The 18,161-nt window shown below is 41.5% G+C and overlaps 1 protein-coding gene across 2 annotated transcripts in view; it reads left to right on the top strand.

The window, feature by feature from the left end:
- clstn3 (calsyntenin 3) overlaps positions 1 to 18,161 on the top strand; it is a 30,030-nt gene that overhangs the window by 2,666 nt on the left and 9,203 nt on the right. The window contains exons 3-13 of one of the 2 annotated variants that reach the window (XM_085423278.1): positions 1,000 to 1,122; positions 2,481 to 2,691; positions 2,866 to 3,074; positions 7,642 to 7,791; positions 8,641 to 8,826; positions 8,910 to 9,197; positions 12,039 to 12,151; positions 13,782 to 13,941; positions 14,611 to 14,670; positions 14,789 to 14,937; positions 17,632 to 17,780. In XM_085423278.1, the coding sequence (XP_085279404.1) occupies positions 1,000 to 1,122; positions 2,481 to 2,691; positions 2,866 to 3,074; positions 7,642 to 7,791; positions 8,641 to 8,826; positions 8,910 to 9,197; positions 12,039 to 12,151; positions 13,782 to 13,941; positions 14,611 to 14,670; positions 14,789 to 14,937; positions 17,632 to 17,780 (1,798 nt within the window). The remainder of the gene's footprint in view (positions 1 to 999; positions 1,123 to 2,480; positions 2,692 to 2,865; positions 3,075 to 7,641; positions 7,792 to 8,640; positions 8,827 to 8,909; positions 9,198 to 12,038; positions 12,152 to 13,781; positions 13,942 to 14,610; positions 14,671 to 14,788; positions 14,938 to 17,631; positions 17,781 to 18,161) is intronic. The other variant, XM_085423279.1, reaches the window with a different exon arrangement.

Consider the following 18,161-nt stretch of genomic DNA (forward strand, 5'->3'; position numbering starts at 1 on the left):
CAAAACCTCATAAGCAAATTCAGTTTTAACAGAAAGCCCATTATAGCTGGTGAGTCCGAGCCCATTTTCAGATACAGCGACGGAGCGTGACAGGCTTAAATGAAAAATACATTACGGCGTGCTTTTTTTAAAAAAGTGTAATAGCAAGTAAAATGGAAATACCTCCTCCAATGTTCTTAAGCTAGTTCGACAATAAAAAGCGTCTTGTGTTGTGAAGAATCAGAAAACTTTCACACGACACCCCGGCGCCGTCTCTGAAGGGAGAGCGGTGCGATCAGATTCAGAACCAGGAGCATTTTTCCTCTGTTCCCTCTCCTCTCTCAGACGAGACAGCAAAATTAGTTCTAGTCAGACTTTATGGAGAAAACTCACTGTGAAGACAACAAAGTGATTGCCAACAAAAGTCTGCCTGTGTCTGATTTCAGACTCTGTGTTAAGAGATTGAGGACAACAGAGGGAGGGCACTCCGGCTTTTGTTTTTGCTCTTTGCTGGAGTGTAAAATCATCATCCTTCTGGCTCATTAACTCGCCCTTTGATCACTCAGCACAGAACATTCAGCACCAGGATGAATAATTAATTTGCAATTAAAGGTTAAATTCAGAGTAAACCTGAGGCATTTGATTCTGACTCTGTTTTTTTTTTTTGTGAGGCGCCTGTGGCAGGTCAGTTTAGGTGATTGATATGAGAAGTATATTTCTGTGTGTGTGTGATAGGGAGAAATCTGACTGGCTTTAATTACACTGTCAGACAGGAAGGTGTGCAGAGTGGTGCTTGACATGAACAAGGGCAGGTGGTCCATGATGGAGAAGAAAAAAGGGGGTTGGGGGGCGAACTGTGAGATTGTGAACGTGCTCAGACTGTCTCACATCCATCGTGTATTTTTCCCACTCGTGCACACTCTCACCATGTCCTCACCCATAATGAAGAGTTAAAAATAGATGCATTGGTTCCTTCTAATTGCTCCATTTAACCCAAAGCCTCCTCTCTGTGCCGTTTAGCCAATAAGCACAAGCCATGGATCGAGACAGAGTACCAGGGGATTGTCATGGAGAACGACAACACCGTGCTGCTCAATCCCCCTCTCTTTGCCCTCGACAAAGATGCTCCACTTCACTACGCTGGTAACACCAACTGCAATAAGAAGCATGGAAGAGCATTAAGTTGATGCGAACATTTTTGATGTGAAGCCTGCGGTAAAATAGGTCAAATCATCTGCTCGAGTAGCCGGACCGAAATCATCTCACTGGGTCAAATTGGAAATGATGTGACTTTAATTTTATGAACAGATTGATGCTGCAGCTCTGAGGCCAGTTTGAGGTTTATTTATGTCAGTTTACGTACTTGAACTTTTACTAGTAAACACGAGTGCTCATTTTTCACTTCGAGATGTCAGACTGCTGCCATTTCCAGCCATATTTCCCAACAGACGGTCCCTATATTAAAAGCAATGCATTCAGTCACAGAGTCCACTATTTTTAGACCATCATAGTGTAATTCAACCCTTCGTTGCAGGAGCAGTCAGCGGCGCTCTGCAGCCTGATGAAATGAGGTTATTGTGTTTGCACTTGCAGACCTGGAAATAACTATGTTCAGTCAAATTATAAAAGATCAACTTAAATTACTCAGGGGCTCCCTGAAATTTATTGGACCCGTGTCAAGAATGAAGAGGAAATTAGCTGTTTGCGCATGAACCTTCGACTTATGTCAGCCAGGGAAGATCCGCTTCATTTTGAGTCGCAGCTGCAATCTGTTTCATTCTATTCTGATCATGACTCCCAGCGTGAGATAAAGTGCCACTTAAAGCAATATCTAGATAGTTATCGGCACATTTCTGGTGTAAGGATGGATGATGTGACCTACAATCTGCTGAATATTACAATAAATTGTCACAGTTGGTTCAATAATGTAGCACTGTGGGACATTTCCCTTCCCACTGTGGATCACGTGTGATCTGTTTGTCCTAATTTATGCAGTATAACTTATTTAAACTTGACAGTGGGTTGATTAAATTGAATTTTTGCTGCTGAAAACATTAAAATAACTGTTTGATTGAAGGAGATGTGCACAGTTTTTAGCAGAGATTCAAAGCTGGGAAGATACATTTGAACGGTGAAGCTTTTTTTCAGAGAACAGAGACGCCACGATCGCCTTCATTTTTAGTCTAGACTGGACCAGGGGATTTGCAGCAGAGCTGTGCTGCAGGATCTCAGGTGTACTGTGGAGGAATATAGTTCACAAACACTTAGAAACGTATGATGGAGTCACAGCGTGGAGTGCTTTAAAGATAACGAGTAAAGCTTAACCAATCAATGCTCATCAATCAAAGCTAAGCCAATGCAAAGCCGCTCTGTTTAGTTATGTAACCTCGCATTAGTGTAGAGTTCCCAATTCAGACAATGCTTTTTTCTTTTTAATAAAGAATTTAATAAATAAATCATTGATTCTACTATCTGTCGCCGCCCCCCTTTCCCTCACCCAGGTGAAATTTGTGGCTTCCGGGTCCATAATGGCCCCTCGGGATCCGGTTCGGTCCAGTTTGAAGCTGTGGTCCTAGACCGCTCCACCGGTGAGGGTCTGGTTCGGTCCAAGGAGCCGCTGGACTGTGAGAGCCAGCGGGAGCACAGCTTCACCATCCAGGCCTACGACTGCGGAGAGGGACCTGATGGAGTCAACAGCAAGAAATCCCACAAGTTAGACCCCCACCCCCCCTAATTTAGACAGATTTTTAATCCTTTCAGCAATAATCAAAGTCAGTGTTTGAGGCTCTTCTAGCTATGCATTGTAAAAACTGTGCATCCAGTACTGCTTTCTGTTGTTCCAGTAATCTCCCTACTTGTTTGTCTTCCCGCTCCTGCTTTCCTCAGGGCCACCGTGCACGTTCGCGTGAACGACGTCAACGAGTTCTCCCCCGTGTTTGTTGAGCGTCGCTACGAGGCCTCTGTCCCAGAAGGGCGTCTGTTTGACCGAATCGTACGCGTGGAGGCTCTGGATGCCGACTGCTCCCCGCAGTACAGCCAGATTTGCTTCTATGACATCATCACTCCCAATGTGCCCTTTGCTATTGACAACGATGGTGAGATGAATCTCATTTTGCAAATTAGAGCCTCATAGACTAATCCATATTTCCCCTTTGATTCCAAGAAAAATACAATATGCCTGCCAGTCACCATATTATTTCCTTATTTTCTCTCTTTCTTGGGTGGCCGTGGTTTCAAATAGAATAACAAAATTCAATATTCGGATCAGTATTCAACTGCTAAACTCCGGATGTCCTCAATACATGAAGAACATACACACCAGACGCTGCTGCATAGCGACAGAGTGAAAAGATTTGCAGGCACTTATGATTCTTCTCCTCTCAGGTAGAAACCGAAAGATGTTAAAATAGACTTTGTGTGGGCGGACGATTGTTCTGTCTCTGCATCAACATCGCAACAGCTGTTCGGCTTAAAGGGGGCTTATTGTGCAAAATCCACCTATTTATTTAATTGTATTTTTGAGTATATTTGGGTTTGTATAACCCCAAAACTGTGAAGAAAGACCGCTTGCTTGCTTCTTTTCTTTCTGCAGAGATCAGGAACTGAGCCTCAAAATTTACTGCCCTGTTTGATGTCAAAAAGAGATAAGCACAGTGCTCAGCAGTCAAAAGACCTTTCCCCTTAAATTATGAATAAGCGCAACTATTATTCCCTTGCTCAAGCAACTTTTCCTAACCAACGTGTAATGTACTCCAGACACCTGAGGACTCAGTGTCCCAGTGGATTACATATGTTTTGATGACAAAATCCTCAGAGGTGATCCCATACAAGAGCGATTCAGTAATCACAGGTACTCTTTATATCAACTATTTTTGCCTAATTATCGAGTTGTTTCCACAACATCCATTCATTAGCTTAAGTGCTAATGATTTGGGAAATATTTAAATGGAAATAAACATTGAGATCATTATTTTATGCGATAGATTTAAAAAACAACTGAGTTTGAATGTTCTCAAATCTGTCACCTGGGAGTTTGGAGGTTTTCTGTTAAACTGATTTGAAAATGTGAAGTTTGAGTTTTATAGTGGATTTCCTGTGCATGATACCATCAGGGATACATATGTTTTCAACATAAATCCACATTACACTGAATTTACAGCTATTCAACAGATGTAAGATTGTAAGATTTTCCTCCCTAGAAATGTACCCCAACATTTTTATTGTCGTTCAGCCAGCATTTAAAAGATTTATGACACAAAAAGCACACATTACACAGCTGACAAAGTAACACATTTAACAGGACGCATTAGGAGAAAGAGAGAAACCCTTATTTCAGATAGAAGACATTTTATTTTCCTTTCTGTGTTTCTATAAATATGAAGCCCTTATCTAATGCTGCTTCTCAGCAGAACATAACTTCATCTCCCTGAAACATAAAACACTTTGTTTAATAGTTTATGCAACACTGCAGTGTGATCACAATGATTTAAAGGAGCAGTTTGCAGTTTTCCAACCTTACTGAACCTTTCAAACCACTGAATTATATCAAGTATCATGAAATCATTGCTTTGTTGATCTGAGTATTGCTGAAAATGATACTGAGTCCAGTTTATTTACTCGGTGTACCATATCCTGTACTCAGACAATAACAGTGTTCAGATCAGTTATATTAATCTGTTCTAAAAGTAATGTTTACTATATAATTGCACTTTTTTTATATTTCACATGTAATTTCTGTATAATTGCATCACTAATAAAAAGAACTCATATTTAATGATTTTATAAAAATCAGAAACACTCAGTAAAAGCATAAGCTATGATGGTGGGCCCAAATCCTGATACGATCTCAAATGGAAAACGTTAGCCATTTCTTTCATTTTAGGCCCCTGTGCTAAGTGCTAAGTGCTAACATGTCATCTCAGGAGCTGTTTAAATAAACTTTCTCTGCATTTTTGTTAAAATAACATCTTAAGCAAATATACAATACAAGCAATTAACCGTCTCTATACAGATGACAATACTGTAGAGGAGAAGAAGCATTTAAATTCCCTCCGCCATCATTTGTTTGGCTGTTGTGCCACTTTGGGGCAAACTGCTGCTGTATAATGAGGGTTTGTCAGTGAGTTTTAAAATACCTTTCTCATGTTTTAATTATTGTCTTAAAAATATGATGAAACTAATAAACAGACGTGTATCCTAATGTTAATTTGAATAGTAAAACTTGATAGTTAGTAAACCAGACAGCACCAAAAACAAGCAAATTGTGGCACAGCGGGCACATGTTCTGTAAAATAAATAATAAAACCCATGGACCTTTTGGATTAATTAAAAAGAAATTTGCTGCCGTACAAAACTGATCATCGCTTAAACTGAATATTTAATAATTTGATAAATTCAACCTGTGGATATTTGATGTTGCGCTAATTATCCATAAACTCAAATAAATCACTGCTAGAACGTGAGGCTGTTTTCAAACTGCAGATTAAAAGGAGTCCTGGTTTTGACCAGAATTCACTTCAAAAACATGGAGGGTACCAGTGCTTATTGGTCTCTGTCATAGACATTAAATTGGTGTTAAATTGGAGTTTTGCTTTTCGAACTATGACATGAAACTGATGCCTAAATATGGCTGAACAAAAACAAGTTTTTGTCTTCTTGAACTGGGTGTAAAACTGATTTGGTTTAGTGAAGCTTAAAGGCTCCAAGGATGTCATGTGACCACCTCCTGCACGTTTTTAAGTAAATAAAGCTGGAAACAATAACAATTTCAACCCTGTCATATGTGCTCTGAGAGCCTGAAAGTTAAAAAGTAATCAGAATATAACGGTCAAATTTCAGGTGACGTTATTAAATAAACTAAAACTCTTATACAAAAAAGAAAGAGCTGATTTTTAGGGAGTTGGGTTGGAGGCACTGATTTGTTTTCCTTGGTAGGCGGAGCAGTAAATATGGCTGATGTTACCTTTAGCTTTGATTCATAAGAACGCAGAGCACAAACCATACTCACTAACTGGAGGTTTGAATCCTGACAAAGTGCCTTTCTGTAGCTGGAAATTATAGTTATATTAGGATTATTTGACTACCCTGTGAAGGTTATTTATATGTTAACAAGCTGCTGTGTTGTTGCTGGTGTAGGCATTTTGAGTAACAGAGTCCCAAAGCTTTCTCATTCTTGGTGTTGATGCCCCATGTATTATTGCCAGCGTTATGAACTTTGGTCTCCACAGAGCAAGGCTCGTGTTTTTGGTTTGACAGCTTATTAAAAATATATTTTTTATCTTGTTGGTAGACCGTCCCGCTGCACAGAAGCATTTACACATTTATCAGTTTTTGCCAGCAGACAGAATCGACGAGGAGGCACCTTCACGCAAAACAAACCTAAGAGAGCCATTAGATGTTTTTCCTCCTCAGGCGTGGGACCTAATTATGCTCCATCACTATGTCCAAGCTGTAATGCGGAGGGATGACGTGAGAAGGCGTGCAAACTTTAGCACAGATTTGGCCAAAAAGCGAGAGCTGGGTTTGGGTTGTTGTGCTTCATTGCCATCGGTCACATCTGTTTGTTTCTTCTGTGCTCACATATAGTGTGTTTTAATACAGATTAATTCACATTAAGCTGATCTCATCCACATACTTTTCCTGTTTCTGCTGTTAGTTTGTGAAAAGACTGTGAAAAGTGACACAAATGTGGCCTATTAAGACTACATTGTTAACAAGCCATATGTTGCCACTCTGCACTGCTAAAATCTTGATTTTATAACCATGAGGTCCTCCGATAAAATCACTATACACATAAATTTAAAAAAATAAGATGAAAACAACAGCTGTCTTGTGATTTTGGTCACATTTACATGTAAAATGATCCCACAAAGAGCACGTTCTCCTTCACATCTATATCTTCTGCCCTGCGGTTGAATGCGTGTTGTGTGCTGTCTCTCGTCTCTGTTTGATTTAAAGCTCCAAACAATCTGTTTAGAACAACAATGAAAACCTTGAAAATGAATGAATATTGGAGCTTTAGGCTGAATCCTTTGACTGGTTGGTTTGGGATCAAGTGCAGCTGTTTAACAGAGTGTCACAGCAACTGAGAAGGACCCTGTTTTGGTATGACTGTGCAGAAATGTCCCAGACTTGGAGGGCTTTGCCGAGGATGAGCGGTTCCTTTCTTTAGGGGTCAGACTGATACAACAGCACAGCAACCTTTTGTTCCAGATTTGCTCAAACGCTGTGGGCTGTTTATTGTCTATTTTCTGTTTCAATTTGTCTATTCTGCTCCTGTTTCTACCTCTGTCTCTTTCATCCCTCTGTTTTTCCCTCTCACCATGTCACACCATCTTCTTTCCTTAGCATTGTTTGTCAGCTGGCATGCTGAGTGCTGTCAGCCTATCACGGATACTCGCTGTTTATTCATCTTTATCTCTAAAAACAGGAAAACCCTTCAGTTTTTTATCCTGTTGTGTGCAATCTGTCCTCGCTTTCATATCACCGAGCATGACGCGTTTAACAGGGCAGTGGCTCTGCTGTTGGGAATGTGCCGGTTTTATCAATGGGTCTTTATTTGACCCGAGCTTCAGTTATGCAACAACCTTGTGGTTGGGTGACTAATGTTCTATTTTTTTCCCCGGTTTATTTTTTGTTTCATTATTTTTCTGTGTCTCCTAGGAAACATTAAGAACACAGAGCCGTTGGATTCAAAGCGGCAGCGCGTTCACACCTTCTGGGTGACAGCCTTCGACTGTGGAAAGAACCGCGCTCAGGCTGACGCTCAGGTTGTTGTCACGGTCAAGCCGTCCTGCAAACCCGGCTGGATCGGTAATTTTTCACACGCACTTCTCTTTTTCTGATCCCAGAACAAGGCCGATGAGACTTTACACATACGTGCGCTTTAGTTGTTTAATATTTTCCTTTTTTTGTGGTGATGGGGGAGATGAAACTTTCACTTTGATTTAGAAAGTGTGTGGGCTGCCACTTGGATGAATCACCTTTGCATGTTTAGATCAAAAGAACTGTGTTTTAAAGAGGCGGTGTTGAATCTTAGTAATATCAAGGGAAGGTAACTGCATAGTTAAACTGTGACAGTATATTTTTAGATCACACATACGACTACAGCAATGTTACGTGCTTTTTCAGACAGTAGATTTCCTGTTTAAAAGGGGAAGTCCACAGAGGAGGTTCATGGATGTAGTGAAGGAGGACGTTAGGGATAGATGGGCTGTATAAATTTAACACACTTTCCCCTTTTTAGCATGCTGGAGTCAGTCGGCTTTGACATTTTTTAAAGATAAGGGTAGTTAACTCCAAAGCAGTTTTCAGACATGAACTCTGGGAAAAACTGGAGAATCAAGTTGGGATATTGTCTGAGGTTGCCTTCTCTCACATGTATCACACAGCAGGGGAATGTTTGCGTCATATTTATTCTCACTATCGTGGTTTAGCCGAGACATGACGCCCACTCCCTCGCTGGGAAATCACTCCACAAATTACCCGTGGTAATTCTCACATGGCCGCAATCAGACACCAGGCATACCTTGTGCTAGGGGAAGTCGATGGTTCGAGACATTTAATGTCTGAGTCGTCTGCGTTTGATGCTAAAGGAGTGTAGAAAAGGTCAGAAGGGCTCAGATGTTAAAGGTGAAGCGGGTATTGATACTTTTTTTTCAGGATGGACCAAGCGTGTAGAGTACACCCCTGGGTCAGGCAGCATCCCTCTGTTCCCCAGCCTGCATTTGGAGACCTGTGAAGAGACCGTGTGGAACATCCAGGCCACCGTAGAGCTCCAGACCGGCCACATCGGGAAAGGCTGTGACAGAGACAGCTACTCCGACAGATCTGTGCGACGTCTGTGTGGTGGGTTCAGGCTTATGACTGAAAACATGTTAACCTTTTGACATCAGATCCGTTATTTCTATCACCTCTCTTTTTTGTATCAGGTGCTGTCAGGGGCGAAGTCGACCTGCTCCCACCTCCATCTCCTGCCGCTAACTGGACTTCAGCGCTGCCCACTCTCCCGTCTTCCGACTCATCTCTGATCTTCTCCTTCAACGGCTCCAACCACGTCGCTGTCGTGCCCGATTCGGTTGTGTCCGCACTATCCGGCGACCACTTCACCCTCCAGCTGTGGATGCGCAGAGGTGGTGCCAACATCCAGCCTGCGACCACGCAAACCAGAGGAAATCGCAAGGAGGAGGAGACTATTGTCTGCAGCACCGTCAGGAATGGTAAGCGCTGTCCCTCGCACATTAATTTAGCCTTTGGGACTGCGAGTGATGTTGTGGTTAGAAATGGTTTTGCTTCTTCACTTTTCTATCCACTCCTCAGTCATCTAAACCCTTAGAGGGCACCATTTTATCACGTGAGCTTCGGGGAAAATCATGCCCTGAAAAAAAACTGTTTAAAGCTACTATCAAGGTGCTCTTGAGAGAGGCACTTAACCTCCAGCTGCTCTGCTTGTGCAGCCAAGTGGAAAACAGAAGAAGAGTAAAATACTGTAATTGTGCCAGGAACAATATTATGGGTAATGTGAATATTTTCAGCTGTGTGACTTTGTATGGGTGCAGTTTTCAGCAAGCTTTCCTTTTTGATAAAATTCACAGGTGAGAAAAACATGGTGGAGTTTCAGATTGAATGTAAACTCACGTCGTGCGTCTGCACCAGCAGCAGAAGCTGGCTGGTCCTTTTTCTTTTCACCTCGTCCGCCTGTCCGTGTGTCCCATTCTCGTGAGCGTGATGTCTTAGCAGTGTTTGAGGGAATTTGGCACAAAGATTCACTTTGACTCAAAGATGAAATTATACATTTTTTTGTCTGTTCTTAAACAAGTTCAATAAATGTGTTTGTGTTTTACTCAAGAATTAATATGCTAATTATTCCATACAGTTAGAGCCATAATAGATTGGACAAAGACTCTATGTACATATATGACAAATAAAGCGAAGACTTTCAGCTTAAATTCAAGGGGTTTAACAAAAGTATTACATTAACTCTTTACAGCCATGTTTACACACAGTGCCCTGTTTTCAGAGGCTCTAAAATCATTGGATAATTGACCGATGAGCTTTTTCACGGCTAGGTGAGGCCTGTTCACCTGTTATTTCATAATAAATGAAGCAGACATAATATCTGAAGTTGATTCAAAGCATTTACCTTGTATTTTATGGCTTTTTACTGTATTTTTTTAAAAATATGAGACCCAAAGACATATCAGTACGAGGGAGGGAGGCCATCACTGGGCTGAAAAGCCAAAATAAATCAGAGAGATTAAATAAGCCGTAGGAGTGTTTAAATCGACAATTTGACACGTTATGAAACACCACAGAAGCCAATGAAAGTGGATGATGACAGTATTTTTTTTTTCATGGTTAAGGAGAACAACCAAGCCATGAAAACTCTCAAAGAGGTATCTGTATCAGTGTCAAGGTCCACAACCAAGAGAAACCTTCATTAATGTAAATACAAGCTGCAAACCACTGGTAAAAGAACGCGAAGGCCAGGTGAGACTTTCCCAGAAAACATGTAAAAGAGCCTGAAAAGAAAATTTGGCCAGATTACACCAAGATGAACTTGTAGTAGAATGACGGTAAAACAGAAGCATCATCTGTTAAACATGGTGGAGGCGATGTTACGGCCTGGGCATCCATGGCAGCTAGTGTTTATTGATGATGTGGCCACAGATAAGTAGCAGGATGAATTATCAAGTGTACACGTTTAGATTCAGACTGCAAAACTAATCAGACAGCACTTCACAGTGCAAATGGATAATGAGTCAAAGCAAATAAAGAGTTTCTCAAAGCAAAGAAATGTTATGTTCATCAATGACCAATTCATTGAAGAATATCAATGAGTTGATATTTGTCATCAGAGTATGTTTTTGATTTGCTGATGTCACCTAATACTGTGCAGGAGGCAGGTTTTGGACCCAGTATGAAGGACTCGAGAGGCAAACGTGAACTCTAAATGCTTTTCAGAATCACAAAATGGGATATCACAAAAGGATGTGACAAAGGACCAGGAGGAAGACACGGACAATTTAAACACAAGGCATTTAGGTGAGGGGTAAACAGGTGGGAGACACAACAGGAACAAATCATGGATAACGAGACACGGGAAGTAAAGCTAGACACAGGGCACAGGAGACCAAGGACTAACAAAATAAAACGGGAAAATACTACACACTGAATCGCAGAGGAAAACTCGACAAAGCACAGGGAACACAGACGAGGCCGATAAAACATGACAGGACAGAAAACAACAAACTTTAAATCAGAACAGAAACCAAGAACAAAGGGATAAACACTGAGGAATTATAACTAACTCGACACAAAGGGATACAAGACAAAACACAGAGGCTGGATTAGACCAGACACAGAAACATAAGGGAGGCAAGAAAACAAACTGAAACCAAGAACAGAATTAAATGCGAAACCTAAACCTGGGAACATAAATACGGAGAAACAAATCAGGAAATGATCTAAAAAAAAGACACAAAACTCAAAAGTTTGATTCTTAGACCCAGAGACTGTAACAACTGAAGGCAAAAGGCAGAAAGACCCACAAACAGCAACAACCAAATCTGGCCGAACATCTCAAGGGAGGAAATGCAGCATTTGGTGATGTCCATGGGTTCTAGACTGCAAAGGATTTTCATCCAACAACACTTAATGCAAATTCTTGCAAAATCCCTTTAATTAAAGCTGGAAGTTTGCACTTTAATCACATCTTGATTGATTTATAATCCACTGTGCAGAGGGAAAACTACAGAAACTGGGTATTTGACCAACAAATGATTGCCCCAACTGTAAATCTTCTGTGCTACCATGTTGAGGATGTGCATACAGATTCCATGTATTAGAATACAGCTTATTTGCCACCACATCCATATTATGAAGCACCGTCTACTGTCAGAATCACTGGCCGCTCCACTGGCTGGTTAATCCACACCACAGCAAACCAGTAATTCTTCCCATTTCTTCTTTATTCTCCCAAAGAAACGCTGGATGATTTTAAGAAGTTCTGACAGGCCTGCGCCAATTATCTTCTGTTTTTCTGCTCTCCTGCTCCACAGATGACTCCTTCTCCCATTACTCCCTCTCCGTCCACGGCTGCCGCCTCTCCCTCTTCTACTGGCCCGACGTCTCAGCCGCTCGCCCCGTCAAGTTCTTGTGGAAACTGGAGCAGGTAACTGAAGGGAAGTGCAATGCTCAGCTTCGATGCTGTCGGTTGCACAGTTTCTTCTGTTTCTCAAGCTCGAAATTAAGCTGAAATAGAAGAAAATTCAGTCGTTACTTTTTATGTCTGTGCCATGTCAAACATCAGAACCGTCCCTCGTTGGAAATTTAGCTATTTTACAGATGAGGATATATGCAGAGCGAGTGAAATGACAACCCTATTGTTTATTTAGATAAAAGGCTTTTTCTTTCATCTCCCGGGCTTTCTCTAACGAGATCATTTAAATGTTTCATGCATGAAGAGGATCTGTGCGTCATCCGTATTTACAAAATCAATTTCTGTTCGGACTATTTTGTGCAGTCCGTTCCCAGTAAAAAGGAAATGGAACAAAATGGAACTCATTTTCTGTTCTGATCACACCGCATCTTCAGCACCGTGGTGAAACGCGCAGTCTCAGCCGAGTACATGAAGATGTTTGTGTCGCTGCACGAACCTTTTATGTATCACAACATACTTCTCGGCTCTAAATCTATATCTTTCATCATAAAGCTACCTGTGAGGTTAAAAGTCCAGCATGCATCAGAATACATGAATACAAGTAGCGAGGTCTTTCGGCACACCTGTATACCTGGATGCATGCGAGGCTGTGGTTTGGTGTACGTGGTGGAGGGTGATCGGGGTTTGTTTTGACGGAAGCCACCAGTCTCAGACAGATTGAAGTCACATGGATTAAAGGATGCTGAGCTGATACAGAGAAGATTTGTTAAATCCCCCTGTCTGGACCTCAATATCTTATTACCCTGTCTTTCTTTCCTACTCCCTCTGCCTTTGTAATTCCCCTGTCATTTGTGTGCTGTATTCCTTCAGGTTACACATCACTGATAAAGAAAGTTTATCACAGCAAATGTCTGCAGGAATTCACCCGTGGTGGAAAGTATATTTATAAATATATATAAATACTCAAGTAGTAGAATCATTTGGATTATAATTTTGACTTGCAGCTTACAAAAGGAAATGTCTTGTCAGGGGAACTTGTCACTTGATTGGACTTTCAGAAGTTCCAAAAGCAAATTTCACCTCAAAACTTTGATTTGAATTTTAACAAGTATTCAATAAGTGGCAAAACAGCCACAAAGGCAAAGAAAATTTCATTTATCTCATTTCCTACCAACGTGGCAACCTTCAAGGCTTAAAAATATAGGAAAACCAACCCAAACCCCCCCAGAAGAAACTGCACGAAACACGAGTCACACCACACACACATGTTAGCATGCCCAACTTCACCTTACAGCTTTACCTTCATAGCATGTACAGGGGTGAATTTCTTTATAACTTTTGTACTAAATCATGACTTAAAATGAGGGTTGAGGTTGCTGCAGCTGTAGCTGGTAGCAGCTAAGCTACAACAATAATAGGAGACATTTTCATCTTCAGAGTGTGGTTTCACATACATTTTAATGCTAATACCTGAGTCAATCTGTTTGATGAGAGGAGAAGTCATGCAAACTCTGCAGGGTTGTAGGGCTTCACAGTATTTTTCCATGGCTGTAGTGGTACTTTTATTTAAATATAGAGTCTGAGTAATCATTCCACCCAGATAATGCACTCATGCTGACTCCATGTTATCTCCCTCCAACAGGTGTGTGACAGCGAGTGGCATCATCTTTCACTCAGCGTCCAGTTCCCATCAGTGACCCTTTACGTGGATGGAGTGACCTTTGACCCCGCCCTCATCCACGACAACGGAGCCATCCCGAACCCCGCCCCGCGTCAGCGCATGTTCATCGGTGCCTGCTGGGGTGAGACTAACATGCTGCGCGTTTCATCTCAGCTCAAAGAAAAGCTTTGCTTCCTGTCTGAAAGCTGCTAGCAGCAGTTTGAATCCTCGTTTCCGTTTCTCCATCCCTGAAATGTCGTTTAAACCCAACATCAGCAGAGATAGCAGGATGCAATTTCTGGCAAGTTACGAGTCCTCATGAGGCATCTCGAGACAGGCCTCTGAGACGTTTCACACCGCGCCGTTTCTCCCTTTCATTTCACTCAGTTATAATTCACTTGATGCATCTTGTCTTTGAGGGCTAATAATATAACTGACTTATCAATTATTCAGGGCAGCAGAACAACACGAAGGCCAGACAGCCATCAGCCACTTACACCCGAGCCGCTGGTTAAAATGGGAAGCTCTGGCTGCCAATTAGCAGTGAAAAACACACACACAGTCACTCCGTTTCCTGCGTGGCAGCAGCTGCTGCCGGATAATGAGGAGATGCTGCAATTTTTGAAGATTGTCAACAGTTTTCTTGCTGCCTGTGTTTTTTTTATTCTCCCTGTCAATCTTTGGTACCCTCAGATTTCCTCTCGCTTGCTCTTCAAGCCCCTCTCGACTGAAAAGTATTTCTTGGAGCGCCTCATTGTTTTCTGTTTTTCTCTTCCCCCTCTCTCTCCCCGCTGCGCCGCTTTCCCTGCAGAGCCTGAGGAGAAGCAGAAGGAGATACTAAACAACACCATCCCAGAGGGTAAAGACTCAGGTGACCTTCTTGTTTCACACTGTTGTCAGCGTGATGGTGTGCGGTCTGCCATTTTGCTGTGTCATTGCTGGTGTAGTTGAAGTTTCATGGGATGATGTTATGTGTGTTCACACCTTAGTGAAGTATGTTGGCAGTTACCATGGCCTGTTGTCTGGGGTGACGGTGCGTCCTGGCAGCGTGGAGCCTCACAGCGTGGTCGAGTGCCTGTACGCATGCAGGGAGGGGCTGGACTTTGGCGACCTGGAGACTTTGGGCTCTGGCATGAAGGTAACAGCTAAGGGAGCTCTAGGCTGCCAGATCACACACCTCCAGTTATTCCCGTCTGGGAAAGTCACTTAATATCCACATTTCAAACACATCTCTTCTCCAAATCTTTTTTGGCTGATGCCGTGATGGCTGAGGTTGTTTGTGGTTCATGGTTACTTTATATGCAGTGCAGCTGGGATATGACAGAGACACTGCATGGAAATAAACAACATTATCCTTGAAAGTACAAATCGTATAACAGTACAGTAAACTGTAAAAAACAATTCCTTAAATGTGGAAGATGAATCTTAATTTTTCTATAAAAGACAAATACTGTAGTTTTTAGACCTGCATTTAAATAAAATCAAAATAACGATACAGTATAATTCAGCTCTTTTTCGGCTTCTGAAGTCCCGAAATCCTTGCAAACTTAAAGTGTCTCATATAAAAATCCCAAATGTTCACTTATTGAGGAAAACATCTGGATATCGACCATTTACAGAAAAATCACATCAGTTTATCCATCTTTACAACATTCCCTGTGTTTGGGACAGCGTGGCATTGGAGTGGTTAGCAATGTCGCCTCATCGTGAGAAGGTTTCTGGTTCAACCCTCAGTTGGAGCCTCACTGTTTGACACTTGGTTTTGTCCAACCTTCTCCCACAGTCCAAAGACATGTTAATTAGTGATTCTAAATGAATATATGTTTAGGCTGTGCTTTAAGTGCTCAGTAAGTCCAGAAAAATACTGTATAAATTCAAGCGTGTTACGTCATGTTTTATAATTCACACTTGTGTGTTTAGTTTGTTAAGCAGGTTGCATCTTCGGTGCAGAAAAAAAAGGTTGCAAACGAGGTCATCCCACACTTAATGTGCACACACTTAAGTCTTTTTTTTTTTTTGCTTGGTTGAAGACACAGGTGTAGCATCTTCACAGCTCACCTGAGCAATGCTCCTAAACTTTTTTGCTGTTTAACGACAAAATGAAACAAAACAATAAGAATTGAAACCATGTATTTGCTGGTTGGATAATCCATATTGATTTTTAAGCTTTAGTAGCTCCATTCACCACCAAACATTTGTAATGCGCGAGCAGATAAATGTTCAATAACTGCCCAAAGTTATGATTTTGACCTAAAGTAGGGGTGGGCAAATAATTTCCCTAAGAGGCCACGTGAGAAACTACGAATATTATGAAGAAAAAATCCACCTTAAATGCTATGGTCTTTGCTTTTAAAGCAGAATTGGTAATTCAGTCATTTTCTCCTCTATTCTGTAGCTTTTAAGACTAAAAAGCAGCAACATGTGCTTTAAATAATTAGGAGGATGCTAGGGATAAGGTAAGATGGAGGTAGATGATGTGCTGTGGCGACACCGAAGGGAGCAGCTGAAAGATGTGGGGAAAAAAACATACTTTGCACCAGGTCCATTGATATTTGTGTAGTATGTCAACCAAAGGAACAATAGCTACTTAACTCTACAAACAAGCCACTGCTCAACCATACACATGTGCATGTTGTTTGCTTTGATGCTGAAAGCAGAGCTTGCAGACACCTAAGCAAAGAGCTGAGTGTGATTTTTGTCCTCTACAACAGCGGTCCCCAACCTTTTTTGCGCCACGGGCCGGTTTATGCTCGACAATATTTTCACGGACCGGCCTTTAAGGTGTCGCGGATAAATACAACAAAATAAAACTAGTACTGGTACCGAAAAAGAAGATTTATTCATAACACACGTGAAAAGACCCAGGAAAACCGAGTTAACGATAAAAACAATAACAAAATAACGCTGAAAACCGATAAAAAACCTCAAAACCATACATTTCACACCTGAGCCTCTACCCTCGTGGCCCGGTACCAAACGACTCACGGACCGGTACCAGTCCGAGGCCCCGGGGGTTGGGGACCGCTGATCTACAATATATTTGCACTTAGTTGCATAAGTAATTGGACAATGACACTTTTCCTTTGTAATTTTGCCTCTGCACACCACTACATTGTGTTTAAATCAAACAATCAGCATGTGATTGAAGTGCAGACTTTCACTTTTAAATCAAGTGGTTTTACAAAAGAACTGCATTCATTTAGGAATTACAGCCATTATTGTCTAAAGTCTAAAGGGATGCTGATGCAAGTGAAGGAGGCTCCAGATACTTATGGACATGACTCTCTGCGTGCCATTGTGACTTTTTTTTTCAGCATATTAATTCCAACCATGAATTTTTCTATTTCTCCTGCAACCTTTCATATTATTTACAGGAACCTGACCACTGATGTTGCAAGGATAATGGAAAGTGTAGTACCATTTCTGACCCCTGAAAATGCTTTTCTTTTGTTTTTTGTTACATTATACATTTTGACTTCATTGTAATTTTCCACTTGACATCCCTACATTGTTTTACAGTGAATATTTACTGCTGCAAAAGCACTGAGGCAGATACTTAATGCCCAAAATGATGACGAAAACAGCTCAACTGCTGGACACGATTCGGGCTCACTCCTTTTTGTATGAAAACTGCTGAAAACAATTAATGACATTATGATGAAAAAGTGTTCTTTTATCAAATCAATGGTCGGATAATGGTCATAAATGTGCCCACTCTGTCGTTCTAGTGAGTAAAATAGACTTGTTGTTTAAGGGTTAACATGAACGGTCCATACCTGCCGGGAGCTTTGATGTAAATTAATATGAGCGTCCTTCTCTTTTGACCCTCCAGGTTCACGTGAATCCCAGCCAGTCTGTGTTAGTGCTGGAAGGAGACGACATCGAGAGCTTTAACCGTGCAGTGCAGCAGGTCACGTACAGAAACTCTCTACGCTTCGCCACCCCTGGCGTTCGTCCGCTCAAGCTTACCACCTCCCTCAGGTACAAAAACACAAAGATGAGTGTGCATGAACCTCAGTAATATTACATGTAAGACTGAGTTATAAAGACGTGCTGGTTTCACACTCCTAGGCCAGAATGTAATTTAAATGCAAGGATGCAATCAGGAACCTCTTGCAAGACAAATTTGCTATCTGATTACATTCAGATTGTCCTTTGAGTGGAAACAAAACATTCGTGTTATTTAAACAGAATTGGAGAAAAGCAGGAAACAAAGAGGGGCAGTGAAAGATGACAAAGGCAGAGAGGAATGTAAATCAGCACACTGGAAATCTCCCAACAGCAGAAATTGAGTTTGAGCAGCTGAACTTGTCAGATGAAGTGTCACTCACTGCTGCCTTCTCCTCTGACATTGAACTCATC

This window comes from Rhamphochromis longiceps, linkage group LG11, assembly GCF_057381845.1.
Source record: "Rhamphochromis longiceps isolate RC_006_pf linkage group LG11, R_longiceps_female_GT1.1, whole genome shotgun sequence".
Classification (NCBI taxonomy): domain Eukaryota; kingdom Metazoa; phylum Chordata; class Actinopteri; order Cichliformes; family Cichlidae; genus Rhamphochromis; species Rhamphochromis longiceps.